Source organism: Phragmites australis, chromosome 2, assembly GCF_958298935.1.
Source record: "Phragmites australis chromosome 2, lpPhrAust1.1, whole genome shotgun sequence".
Lineage (NCBI taxonomy): Eukaryota > Viridiplantae > Streptophyta > Magnoliopsida > Poales > Poaceae > Phragmites > Phragmites australis.
The window spans coordinates 44858732-44870907 of NC_084922.1; the positions used below are offsets into that span (position 1 = coordinate 44858732).

Consider the following 12176-nt stretch of genomic DNA (forward strand, 5'->3'; position numbering starts at 1 on the left):
TCTTCTCTGGCGCGGCGGCTACTGCTTGTGGCGGCCCCGTCGCCAGCCTGCGCCGAGCTGCCAACAACCTCCTCACCCAGGAGTTCTTCCAGCCCGGGGAGTTCAGAGGCCTCGGGACTCCGGCTTCTTGGCCGGTCCACGGGCCCTTGGGCGTCAAACTCCGGCAGCCGCCTCATGATAGCCACCCGGTCGGGATGGGCGCAGAGCGCCATCTCCGGCCACGGGAGCTCCGCCCGGCTCATGTCCTCCGACCCGGTGATCACTCGGGTCATCCCTCGCAGCTCCGCCTGCCCCAGATCCCAACTCGCGCCGATCTGGGTCCTAGTGATGTCCTCCGGCCCGGTATAGAACCAGCTTGGTCGGGCCCGCTCCCGCAAGGGCGCCAGTCGTCGACGCAGGAAGTCCACGACCACCATAACAGAGGTCAGCCCGGACTCGCGCAGCTCCAAGATGCGCTCCAGCACCGGCTTTAGCCTCGCATCTTCTGGCGGCGGCGCCTCCCACGTCGATCGCCGAGGTTCCGCCGCCTTCTCTGGCAACTCGAGCCGCTCGTGGGGGTCGATGTCGACGAAGAACCAGTCCCGTCGCCATTCCTCCCACTTGCTGCGCACCACCTGGGGAATATAATGGTCCCCCAGGCCTTCCCGGAGCCGAAGGTTGCAGCACCCCGCGACGTCCGCCGTGGAGTGCCCCCTCTTCTTCCCCACCGGCCGAAGGACGAAGAAGTGGCGAAGCAGCGTCGCCGACGGCATCACCCCCACGAACATTTCGCAGAGATGTGCGAAGACCGCCAACGCCACGACGGAATTGGGGCTTAGGTGCGCCATTTGGATGCCGTACGTCTCCAGCACTTGCAGGAAGAAGGCGGAGAACGGCGGCACTAGCCCCGCCGCCACGAAGGAGGTGAAGAGGACGGTTCGTCCAGGAACGGTCGTCGTCGGCGTCAGAGTCGCCGGCCTCACCACCACAGCACCCTCCTGACCTTCCGGCACCAGCAGCTTCTTGATTTTATCCGCCGCCTCCTCATTCCTCAGGCGTGATTCCGGCAAGATGCTGTCCGGAGTCCTATCCCGGCGTCCTCCTCCAACCCTCGTCATCTCAGCGGAGTGGAAGGCGTTTTTTGGTGGTGAAGAGAGAGAGAAGGAAGAACGCTCCGGTCGCCTGGGAATTTCCTAGGGGCTTCGAAGCGCAAAGGAAGCAGGAGCACGGGTGCGAGAGAGCGTGAAAAAGGGGAACAGACCGATCCATTCCCCCTTTTATATCTCAAAATTCAAAAACTGCCGCCCCGGACGGTTCGCTCGGCGAAGCGTCGCCTCGGTCGACGCAACTGTCAAGCGAATCTCCCGCCGATCGCGCGATGTCAGCGGTTGCCAGGCGTATTTTCCTCGATCTGCGCGGCGACCGCGCGGGCCGCCCGTATGATTATCGTGCCCCTCGGAAGTTGTATGGACACGCGACCACTCATTTTCCCGTTGGGGCATACTTGAGGTCTAAAATCCGCAGGGGCCACCTCTCGAAAGCTTGCCACATGGCATCCGGCCAGCCTTGGCCTCGGTCGCGACGAAGGGCCCATTCGCAGTCTCCGTCCCATCGACTGCCAGCGGGCCCGGGGGCTACTGTCGGTGTATTTAGAACCAGGGGTCCCTAAGTCCCGAGGCCAGACCGGCCGTCCACCACATATCACCACCCTGCAAGATAGGTAGAAACACCCGCGCAAGCTCGTTCAAAGACTCGAAGGGCCCCGTCGTCAGGGTGTCATCCAGTCAAGGGCCCGATGCCGCATTTAATAGGCGCGCGTGGCCTGACATTCTGACATCCTGACATTCTCGGCTGCCCACGCCCCAGTGTCAGACCCTGCCATGCAATGGCAGGGGGGCGTGGGTCCATTAAATGCACGGGTCCCGTCCCGTTTTCGCCTGCGCGCCTCGGGATAACGTCGCCAGAATCGAAGCGCTCGGCCTGCCACCCTGCCCTGGCAGGAGAACAAGACAGGGTGGGCGCATCGGGCACCTCTGAGGCTGTCCGGTGGGCCCTTTTCAGAGCACCCCGAAGCTTCCGCAGCGGCTGGTGGTCGAATGCACGCCGCCTTCCTCCACCGCCCCTGTCACTTCGCCAAAATGAAATGATTACGCCTTTCTCCGTGGCACCTGGGCATTCGCGTCCCCTCTTTCCCATTCAGGATATGTCGAGGTCGGCGCATCTATAAAAGGAAAGGATGGAGGACACCGAAAAAAGAAGGAAAAAGGAGAAGAAGAGAGTCAGTCGAAGAACAAGAAAACAACAGCCCCCGATCGCAAGACGATCAAGAGACCAGCTAGCTAGAACATAAGAGCCTCCAGCTCTTTGTAAACAGCTCTCCTTGGAGAACCAGATATATCCTTGAAGGATCCCCTTCAAGGATAGATATAACACTCATACAGGAGTAGGGTGTTACGCCCCCGCGCGGCCCGAACCTGTTCAAAAACCCGGTGTACCCGCAAGCCAGCGCATTTACTTCCGTTCCCGCTTTTTTCCCGTACAAGCTTTTCTAGGATCATCCCCCCGGCCGAATCTCTAAAGAGGGGTCTCTCGGGATCCCTGCGACAGGAGTTCACTCTCCGACAGAGGTGTTGTCATTTCATTTATGATTGAGGCTCTGTCGTATGGTCACTTCATGTCTAAAGCCTAAGTCGGGACATAGGTGTTGTCATTTCATGCTGAAAGTTCTGTCGTATGGTCACTTCGTGTCTAAAACTTGATTTACAGTATATGTGTTGTCCTATCATGATTAAAGCTCTATCGTGTGGTCACTTCATGTCTGAGCCTTAGTATTCTAACTTTTATACTTATTTAGGATGATTATGCAATAGTTGAGCCTGATATATTTAGGATTTTCACTTATGAAAAATCCGTTAATTTATTTTCGCTATAAGTTTAGGCCAATGGTAAATGAGGATGAATTTTTATAAAATCGTCTATTCACCTACCCTCTATACGGTAATTATTGTCCTTTTAATGTTGTTTATTTTTTTTTTTTTTTGCGGAGATTTTCACTTGGACAGTACAAAGCTGAGGACAATGCGGTTAAGCCTCACCTTTGCGTTTACGTGGGCCAACCGGTGGCGATGGCATGCTTCATGAGCAGAGGGGAGGGACTCGCCCGGGCGGCGAGGTGGTTGGTGCACTTGAGAAGTGACGTTGTCAACTGGATTGGATTCTCCCCTATCGATGCTCTATTCAACAAGGCTAGAATCCAAAAATAAACAACATGTGCATCATATATTGCAAAATAGACAACATATTATTGTATTTACAAATTTAGTATCGTCACCTTATTTACCAAAAACATGATTTCGACACCTTAAGTGCCAAATATGATATTGTACACTGTATTCGGTATATGGGGTGCCAAAATAGTTGCATTCGGCATATGAGATGACAAATACGATGCACAGTACTGTATTCGGCACCTCATGCTAAATACAAACACCACCGTGCGCCACGTTCACGAGAAGAAAGCTAGGAAGCTGGAAGCCGTTGTGCACCTCTACTGTACGCTCACATGAAAGTTTTTTATTCAACTCACAATTTATTTGGGAATAAAAAATAGTCCAAAAATTATAAACGTTTTCACGAACAAACTAGAGCTTATTTATAACCCGTTTTAATTAGTTTCATCCAAAAGTCTGAGCCAATATTTAAATAAAATCATCCAAATAAACCAACTTTTATAAATTCTAGCAATTTAGAGCACGTACAACCGTTTCTAGCTTATTTCTTCAGCACACAACATTTTGACAAAACAGTGCCGGATAGACCATTTTTGGCAACCGAGATGCCAAATACGTTGTACAGTACCGTATTTAGCACCTTAGGTGCTGAAAATCGTCAGACTCATGGTTTTTCGTGTCGAAATTGGATTTTCGGTACGTGAGGTGCTAAATACAAATGCTAAATTTATAAATATATCAATATGTTGTCTATTTTAACAAGGACGGTGATATATATTTTATATTTTGGATTTTTGCTGTTCCAACAAACCACATACGCTGCACAAAGATATAATACTAGTCCTACTTAAAGAATTTATAAAGAATTTTTAAAACGTTGTCGTGTCAGTGAATAAATAGCCGCACTTCTGTAATCCTATGTAGTTTTCCAATTTCGGTCGATTTTTCTTTTTGCAGTGCATTTTCTGAAATACAGTTCTGTGTAGGAACTGTTTCGTCAAATTTAAACCAGTTGTGCTGTTGAAGTATTACAACCGAGTGTTGTGGAAAAAGGAAAGGAAAAGGAAGGATATTTGATCTTTAGAAGTTAGGAGCGTATTATTTTTTGCTTCAAACTAAAAAAAATATGCGTACTTTTGGCACGAATAAAAAAACAATACTGGACAGGGTGGAACGTGGAAAGTTAGCGAAGTCTGGCTCCGTCGATGTAGGACACATGAATAGAGTAGAAACTAGAAAACAAGCTAGACTTCGGCTAGGCGAAGTTGCATCTCCAAAAAAATTTTTGGAGGCATTAATTAGTATTTACATCTCCAAAAAAAATAGTATTTACATTTAGTCACAACCGGAATTCGGTAGGATAAGTTAGGCGCCCATCCGAATACAGTTAGCAACAAAGCAATCACGTACCATTATTATACTGCTATATTATCCTTCACAAAGTGATGTCCTGTATTAAATTTTTTTGGAGATAATCTAGTTATTTTATGGCCCTTAGACTGGTCTCCTCCAAATACAGTAATGTATTGATATTTTTAGCAATGGTGGTCCACTGGAAAGGACACCTCTAAATTAAAAGTGAATGGCCAGGCAACTACAAGTACCAATAATGGGTACTGGTACAGCGCAATCCTGTAGAAGAAAAGAAGTGTTTATTCACTAAGGATATAGAGCTCTGATCCAAATTATTTGAAAGGAATAATTATCATAGAAAAATAATTCTATAACTGAAAGTAATTTTTAAAATAAATTCTATAAAGAAAATAATTTTATATGAAAAGTAAATCAAAGAAAACTATTTTTTCAGCTCATCTTATTTATTTTATTTAAGAAATCACTTCTACGGTAATCACTTCTACGGTTTTTACATGGATAATAAAAATTAAAAATTGCTGTTTGATAAAGTTACTATTAATTTCACTAGAGAAGCTGTTGTGAGAGTTTGGATCTGTAATTTTGACGAGTTCAACGACCACACACCCATTCAGAGATCGGTTTGGTGTTAAAAAAAAAAACATGGGCGCTCGATGATAGCAAAAGCCTAGCCGAATTAAGCTTTGAAACTGCATTGTGTGTGTGGAAGAGTAGCCTGACAAACTCTTCCGTCTCATTTAGAAGCGGAAACTTTTCCTGATTCTACGCGTATATCGATCTGTTCCATGTGATATTTCTACAGTTATTTAGAACTTACTCCGTATATGCTTATACAGAATCACTGTAATATTTCTGCGTTAAAATCCAACCGAATATTCGAGCTGGTAGTAGTGCAAACCCACTCAGCAGCCAGCACTGTGCTGTGCCCGGCGAGCGAGGCCATTTATCACCTCGACCCTGTACTTACGTGGCTTGGCACCACCGGCTGATCCGCGCAGAACGAAGTAAACGCTGCCTCTCCAATCGCCGTCCCCCGCTGCAGTTGCTCTTCCTTCCTCCTCCCTCCGTCCAGCTCCTCCCTCCCTCCCTCTCTCTCTCTCTCTCTCGTGTCTTCTCCCTCCAATAATTCCCTTCTCCTCCCGTCCTGTCATAAGCCCACACACCCGCAAAAATCAGAGCAGGGGGGGACCTCCATGCCTGGAGCCGGTCTAGATCTCCGGCGAGCCGGTCGCACGGGGTAGCCGATCCGGCTCCGATCTGATGGGCGGCGAGGTGCCGGAGCCGCTGAGCCGCGCGCTCAGCTCCGGCTGCGGCGGCGTCCCCGAGGAGGCGCTGCACCTCGTGTTCGGCTACGTCGACGACCCGCGCGACCGGGAGGCGGCCTCGCTGGTGTGCCGCCGCTGGCACCGCATCGACGCGCTCACGCGCAAGCACGTCACCGTCGGCTTCTGCTACGCCGCCGAGCCGGCCCGCCTCCGCGCCCGGTTCTCGCGGCTCGAGTCGCTCGCGCTCAAGGGGAGGCCCCGCGCCTCCATGTACGGGCTCATCCCCGACGACTGGGGCGCCTACGCCGCACCCTGGGTCGCCGAGCTCGCCGCACCACTCGAGTGCCTCAAGGCGGTCCACCTGCGCCGTATGACCGTCACGGATGACGACATCGCGGTGCTCGTCCGCGCGCGCGGTCGCATGCTGCAGGAGCTCAAGCTCGACAAGTGCTGCGACTTCTCCACCGACGCGCTCCGCCTCGTCGCCCGCTCCTGCAGGTATTAGCAGTTCTCCCCTTCGTTGCACTAGAGTGTTTTTTATGACACTTGCCCGTTATTGCACGCTGAGAAACTAAGCTGTATTGTTGCGCAATTGAGTACTTGATTTTTTTCCCCTCTTAGAAAAATCATGATTGATCCGGTGGAGATGTTCTAAACGGAGTAAAGGATAGATACGAGCTGTGTGCCAGTTTCTCTTAGTAGATACATACATCTGCTAATATGGGCAAAATTGAGCAAGATGCAGCTCTCCCACTTCTGGATTCTCTGGCTCTCGTTTCCCAGTTGCTTCCACATAAGCTGACGCGATGTGAGGTCATCATAACACGCAAGAATCTACAACAAAGTGATATTAGCACTAGATATGTAATAACTGTTCCCGAGTAGTTTTGGTTTCATAGCTTGCTTGTCCAATTTTGTTTTGGATACGTGAAGAGTCCATAGTACTTAGTAATTATTTGAAAGCAACTTATAAGATGCTACCGCAGTTTGGAATAAGGAAGCCATAGTTTGTGGTATCGCCAAAAATACCTTTCCCAGGAGTACTTGTATACCAAAAATACCTTTCCCAGGAGTACTTGTATACCAAAATTCAATTGCAACTTGCAAGTTGTTGGTTTCTGTTATCAATCAATTCTATCATGATCTCATTCATATGGTAGCACAGGCTGCATCACTTCCCTCTTTTTGCCAGAAGTTTCTCTGATGGTTTTATGTTTGGTTTTCTTAGTTTAAATTCTGCAATGATGATGTTAAATCAGTTGACTAAGGAAATTGTGTGCAAATGTTTAAAGCTACCAACCTTTACAATACCGGATGCAACAAAGCTCATCTTAGCACACTTGTCTTTTTCTAAGGTCCTTTAGCAAGTTCTTTTTCTATCTCATATTCTTGCTGCACAGTGAATTCATCATTCTTGCTGCACAGTGAATTCATCATTCTTGCTGCTATGATTGCTTGACATCACTGCAGTAACATGTCATTCTAAATTGTCTGAGCAGATCTCTGAGAACTTTATTCCTGGAAGAATGCAAAATTACTGATAACGGCAGTGAATGGCTCCATGAACTTGCTATCAACAATTCTGTTCTGGTGACACTGAATTTCTACATGACTGAACTCAAAGTGGAGCCAGCTGATCTGGAGCTTCTTGCAAAGAACTGCAAATCGTTGATTTCTTTGAAGATGAGTGACTGTGATCTTTCAGATCTGATTGGTTTTTTCCACACCTCCAAGGGATTACAAGAATTCGCTGGAGGAGCATTTTCTGAAGTTGGAGAATACACCAAGACCAAGTATGGAAAGGTTAAATTCCCACCCAGACTATGCTTCTTGGGGCTTACCTACATGGGTACAAATGAGATGCCTGTTATCTTTCCTTTCTCTGCAACACTTAAGAAACTGGACTTGCAGTACACTTTTCTCACCACTGAAGATCATTGCCAGCTTATTTCTAAATGCCCCAACCTACTGGTTCTTGAGGTAATGTTTTCCGTGTACATCTGTTGTATTTTTTGTGTCTGAAATTAGTGACTATCTCATTTCAACTAACTATGTAGACGTTCTCAACAGGTGCGGAATGTGATCGGAGACAGAGGACTAGAAGTTGTTGCTGGTACATGCAAGAAGCTACGAAGACTCCGAATTGAGCGGGGGGATGATGATCCAGGTCAAGAAGAGCAGGGAGGAGTCTCTCAGTTAGGCTTGACAGCCGTGGCTGTTGGTTGCCGTGAACTGGAGTACATAGCTGCCTATGTATCTGATATCACCAACGGAGCGCTGGAATCTATTGGGACTTTCTGCAAAAATCTTTATGACTTCCGGCTTGTTCTACTTGACAGAGAAAAGGAAATAACAGATCTGCCGCTTGACAATGGTGTCCGTGCTCTATTGAGGAATTGCACCAAGCTTCGGAGGTTTGCTTTCTACCTGAGACCGGGAGGGCTCTCGGATGTAGGCCTTGGCTACATTGGACAATACAGTGGAAACATCCAATACATGCTACTTGGCAACGTTGGTGAATCTGACCATGGATTGATCCATTTTGCAATTGGATGCACAAACCTGCGGAAGCTCGAACTAAGGAGCTGCTGCTTCAGCGAGCGAGCTCTGGCCCTCGCCGTGCTCCGTATGCCTTCACTGAGGTACATATGGGTTCAGGGATACAGAGCCTCTCAAACAGGCCGGGACCTCCTGCTCATGGCCAGGCCCTTCTGGAACATCGAATTTGTGCCTCCCAGTCCCGAGAGCACGTATCAGATGACGGCAGATGGACAGCCTTGTGTGGATAGCCACGCTCAGGTTCTTGGATACTACTCCCTTGCTGGAAGGAGGCCGGACTGCCCTCAGTGGCTGGTTACATTGCACCCTACGTGACTGTAAATACTTCAAGCTGTGACCGTGTGTACCTTGTCGCCCCTTATCCCTGGGCAATAAGCATGTGCTGATGCGGTTATTATACCGACCTAGATTGTTAGCTGCCTTCGTACCGTAATAAACTAGTACTGTAGCTGAGGAGGTGTAGTGCAATAAGTTGCTGTTGTCGCTTGTATTGTAGTAGTGCTGCTATCTAATCCTAGGAAGGTGTATACTAAAGTGCTCTGTGACAGTTGTCTCTGCTTTCTTCCCTGGAATTGTACTCACGATTGTAAATATCTGAAGTCCTGGTTTTGCCTGTGGTACATACGCTGAATTTGTCGAGGTAGTTGCTTGCAAATTGTTGTAAGAAGCATCTCAAAGGTGCATGCATAGCTTGCACAGGATAATGGACTGCATTTTGTCATCCTCAAAATTTGACAAGGGGGGATGGATTGGATATGCGTACTAGAATAGCTGGAGCTCCGCATGTCCAAGCCCGACGCCAGGAAGACGACGGCCTCCGTGAAACGGATGGCTGGCTGCGTCACACCTGGGACTGGGAGTGACGGCGGGTCCCCGGCGTGGAGTACGTGGGCTCGGTGGGTAGGAGTCTAGGAGACGACAACCAGAGCCGTCGTCGAGTGCCACGGAATCTGCCCCAGCCACCGCACCCGGAAGGCGACAACGTCGCGTACCCCAGCACCACAGTGGGACGAGCGAGAATAACAGGAAAGCCACAGCTTGTTTTGTGACCGGTAGGTTAATGGCTAGCGAACAAAAAGCGTATATTTGAGCTCCGCTGCTGAATCGACAACTGGGGTGCCGGCCTTCCTCGTCAGGAAAAGGACGTTTCTGTCGGCTTGCTCGGGGATTCAGGGGGACGAAGAAGCGGTTGATCTGGACATGCCAAGAGCAGATACGGGGTCAGGACTCAGGAGTCTCTCCGGTCTTTTTTCTTACGCCTGCCTTTTGTAACAGTCCACCTGAAGGCCTTTTGTTTTCTTTAATATATCTACATAGGATTCTAGAATGTCAGTCCATCGATCCAAATCATGAGATCAATTAAACAAACAGTGTGGAGAGGGAGGCATCCGGTTCTATCTGATCACGCATTGCAGAGAAAGCTACCAATGTCGACAAGCATCAAGGACAGGGTGAGAGGCCTAGGTGATCAGCCAATCCAAATAATATGGTTACAACTCCGGCCTAATTAAGACATCTTCATTGGTTATCTCTGTTAAAATATATGTGCTTTATTCATTATATTTGTATAATTCTAAATAAATCTGAAAGATCTAACCACGTGAAGAGTTATGTTTCTTTAATTCCATCTTACTAGTGGATATGGATGGAGACCAATTTAAAAAAGTTTTTCTCCTCCAACCACTTAGAATGTGTGGATGAGAGGAGTAGAAGAACACGCGTACGCTCGCTTCGGGCCGTGACCAGGGTGAGGGTGGGGGCGGAGAGCGTGGGCGCACGGCACCTGTGTCAATAGTTTGTCGAAATCGGGTACAGTTGCTTGCGCAGGTCTGGCTTGCTTTTGTGGTTTTATTTCTTTTTACTGTGTGGGTAAACTGATAAATATATAGAAATCGTGTCGATCAAGACTCCAATCGTAGCGGCGTAACCGACTCTGATCGTAGTGCATCTCAACCGCGCGACTCTCTCTCTGTACTACGTCGTCGCACACAAAGGAGAGACATGAGTTGCATATTCGCAATTAGGGTTTTGCCAATTTCTCTGTACTACGTCGTCGCATGTAGACTACTTCATCCTGCTGCGCTAGCGTGCACCGACAAACGGGAGAGCAGGTCTCCAGAACCCGTCGCTCTTGGGATCCTGCACCGGAAGAGGGAGAATAAGGTTTTTAGAAAGCCCTCGTCGTGACCGCTTACAACCTGCTTTCTCTACATCATCGCATGCTACTTTGTCTACATTATCACCGTCGTCACTGTCTGCTACATCAAGATCAACTTCGACTACTTCATATTCATCATCACCTATTGCATCGACACCACGGGTAGGGGTGGCAACGGATTTGCCCCTATCGGGTTTTACTCGCCCGCATCGAGCCGAAACCCAACTCCACAAACCCGACCCAGCCCCAAAATGGATGTCGGGTGAAAAATGGACCCCGACGCCGGCCCCGGTAGAAACCCGAGACCCGATGGGGACCCGAGCGTCGGAGCAGCGCGTGCGCGGGCGAGGGCCGACTGGAGTAGCGCATCTACGCGTGCGAGGTGACACGGTAGGGAGGCGTAGGCTAGGTGACAACAGCAGAGGGTGTGCGGGCGATGCAGTATTGCGTCGGAGGGATCGCGGTCGCGCGGGCGAGGCAAAGCTGGCATCGCGACAGCGGGAGGGCAAGGCAGAGTGGGCACAGAGACGGCGGGTGACTAGGGCGTAGCAACAATGGGAGGACTGGATCTGTGGCGAGGTCAAGGAGGTGGCTTGGGGAAGGCTCGTGGGTATCGGATCTACGGCGAGATCGAGGAGGTGGCTGTCGGAGCCGAGGAAGAAAGGATCGGGGATGTTGATTCAGCTGGGGAAGCCAAGAGGGAGCAGGGCTGCAGGGGAGCGAGCAGACGACTCGTGTGCAAGCAGCGCGATGAAGGCAGCCGTCGACTGGGCCGGTGGGCAGTGATAGCGCATGCTTGACAAGGGCGGTCGCGTAGGGCTTTTAGGCGTCGGCGTGTGCGTATGCTACTTTTTTCTGGTGTGAACATGTTACTTGACGCCTAGGTAGCTAGGCCGTCGGTGTCGGCTCTTAGCTGGGCTGTTGGGCGCATGGACCGTCAAACGTTGGTGAGTTTTGGGGCCCACGGGGCAAATATAGCCTAGCCCCGAACTCGATTCGGGTCAGGGGCCTAACCCACTGCCCCGCGGGGCTATTTTCCCACTCGTCCTCGCCCTTGTTACGTCTGAAACTCACGGGGACCCGACCTGACGGGAGAAATTGCCATCTCTAATGACGGGGTTCCTGCATCTCACGTCGCCATCGGGTACGTACATTGCAATCATACTCGAGTGTTTAATCGAGTGAACAAGTCGATATACTACTCGAGTGTTTTAGTCGATACATTTCTCAAGTGAGCTAGTCAAGATCATTCTCGAGTATCTAGTCGAGGCTGATTGGGGTTGGTCAAATTCTAATCGATTCTACTTGAATCTTGCCTAGGCTCATCCAAGTTAGTCGATAATTTATTATCTGCATCTATTAATGTTCACATTTGTCGGAGGATTAACTCCTGTTGCAGGGATCTTGAGGGACCCCTTTTTAGAGATTCGGCCTGAACCTGTCTAAACACCAGCGCATTCACTCCGTTCCGCATTAGATCATTCCACCCCACCAGCCATCGCATTCATACCCATTTATTTCTCCGTCGAATATATTTAGGATCATCCCCCGGCCTAATCTCTAAAAAGGGATCCCTCAGGATCCCTACGACAGGAGTTAATCCTCCGACAA

The 12176-nt window shown here is 49.5% G+C and overlaps 1 protein-coding gene across 1 annotated transcript; it reads left to right on the forward strand.

Annotated features, from left to right (window-relative positions):
• Positions 1 to 5511: 5511 nt before the first annotated feature.
• Positions 5512 to 9046, forward strand: LOC133909177 (coronatine-insensitive protein homolog 1a-like). The gene is made up of 3 exons (XM_062351492.1): positions 5512 to 6346; positions 7348 to 7828; positions 7919 to 9046. Exons 1-3 carry the CDS (start codon positions 5844 to 5846, stop codon positions 8720 to 8722), a joined length of 1788 nt encoding a protein of 595 aa, XP_062207476.1. The 5' UTR covers positions 5512 to 5843; the 3' UTR covers positions 8723 to 9046.
• Positions 9047 to 12176: the final 3130 nt, after the last annotated feature.

Bases quoted from the DNA above. Each gene is read 5' to 3' on its own strand.
- LOC133909177 (XM_062351492.1), top strand. From the start codon at position 5,844: ATGGGCGGCGAGGTGCCGGAGCCGCTGAGCCGCGCGCTCAGCTCCGGC. The intron at 6,347-7,347 runs GTATTAGCAGTT...TTGTCTGAGCAG, and splicing joins CTCGTCGCCCGCTCCTGCAG to ATCTCTGAGAACTTTATTCC. The intron at 7,829-7,918 runs GTAATGTTTTCC...CGTTCTCAACAG, and splicing joins CCAACCTACTGGTTCTTGAG to GTGCGGAATGTGATCGGAGA.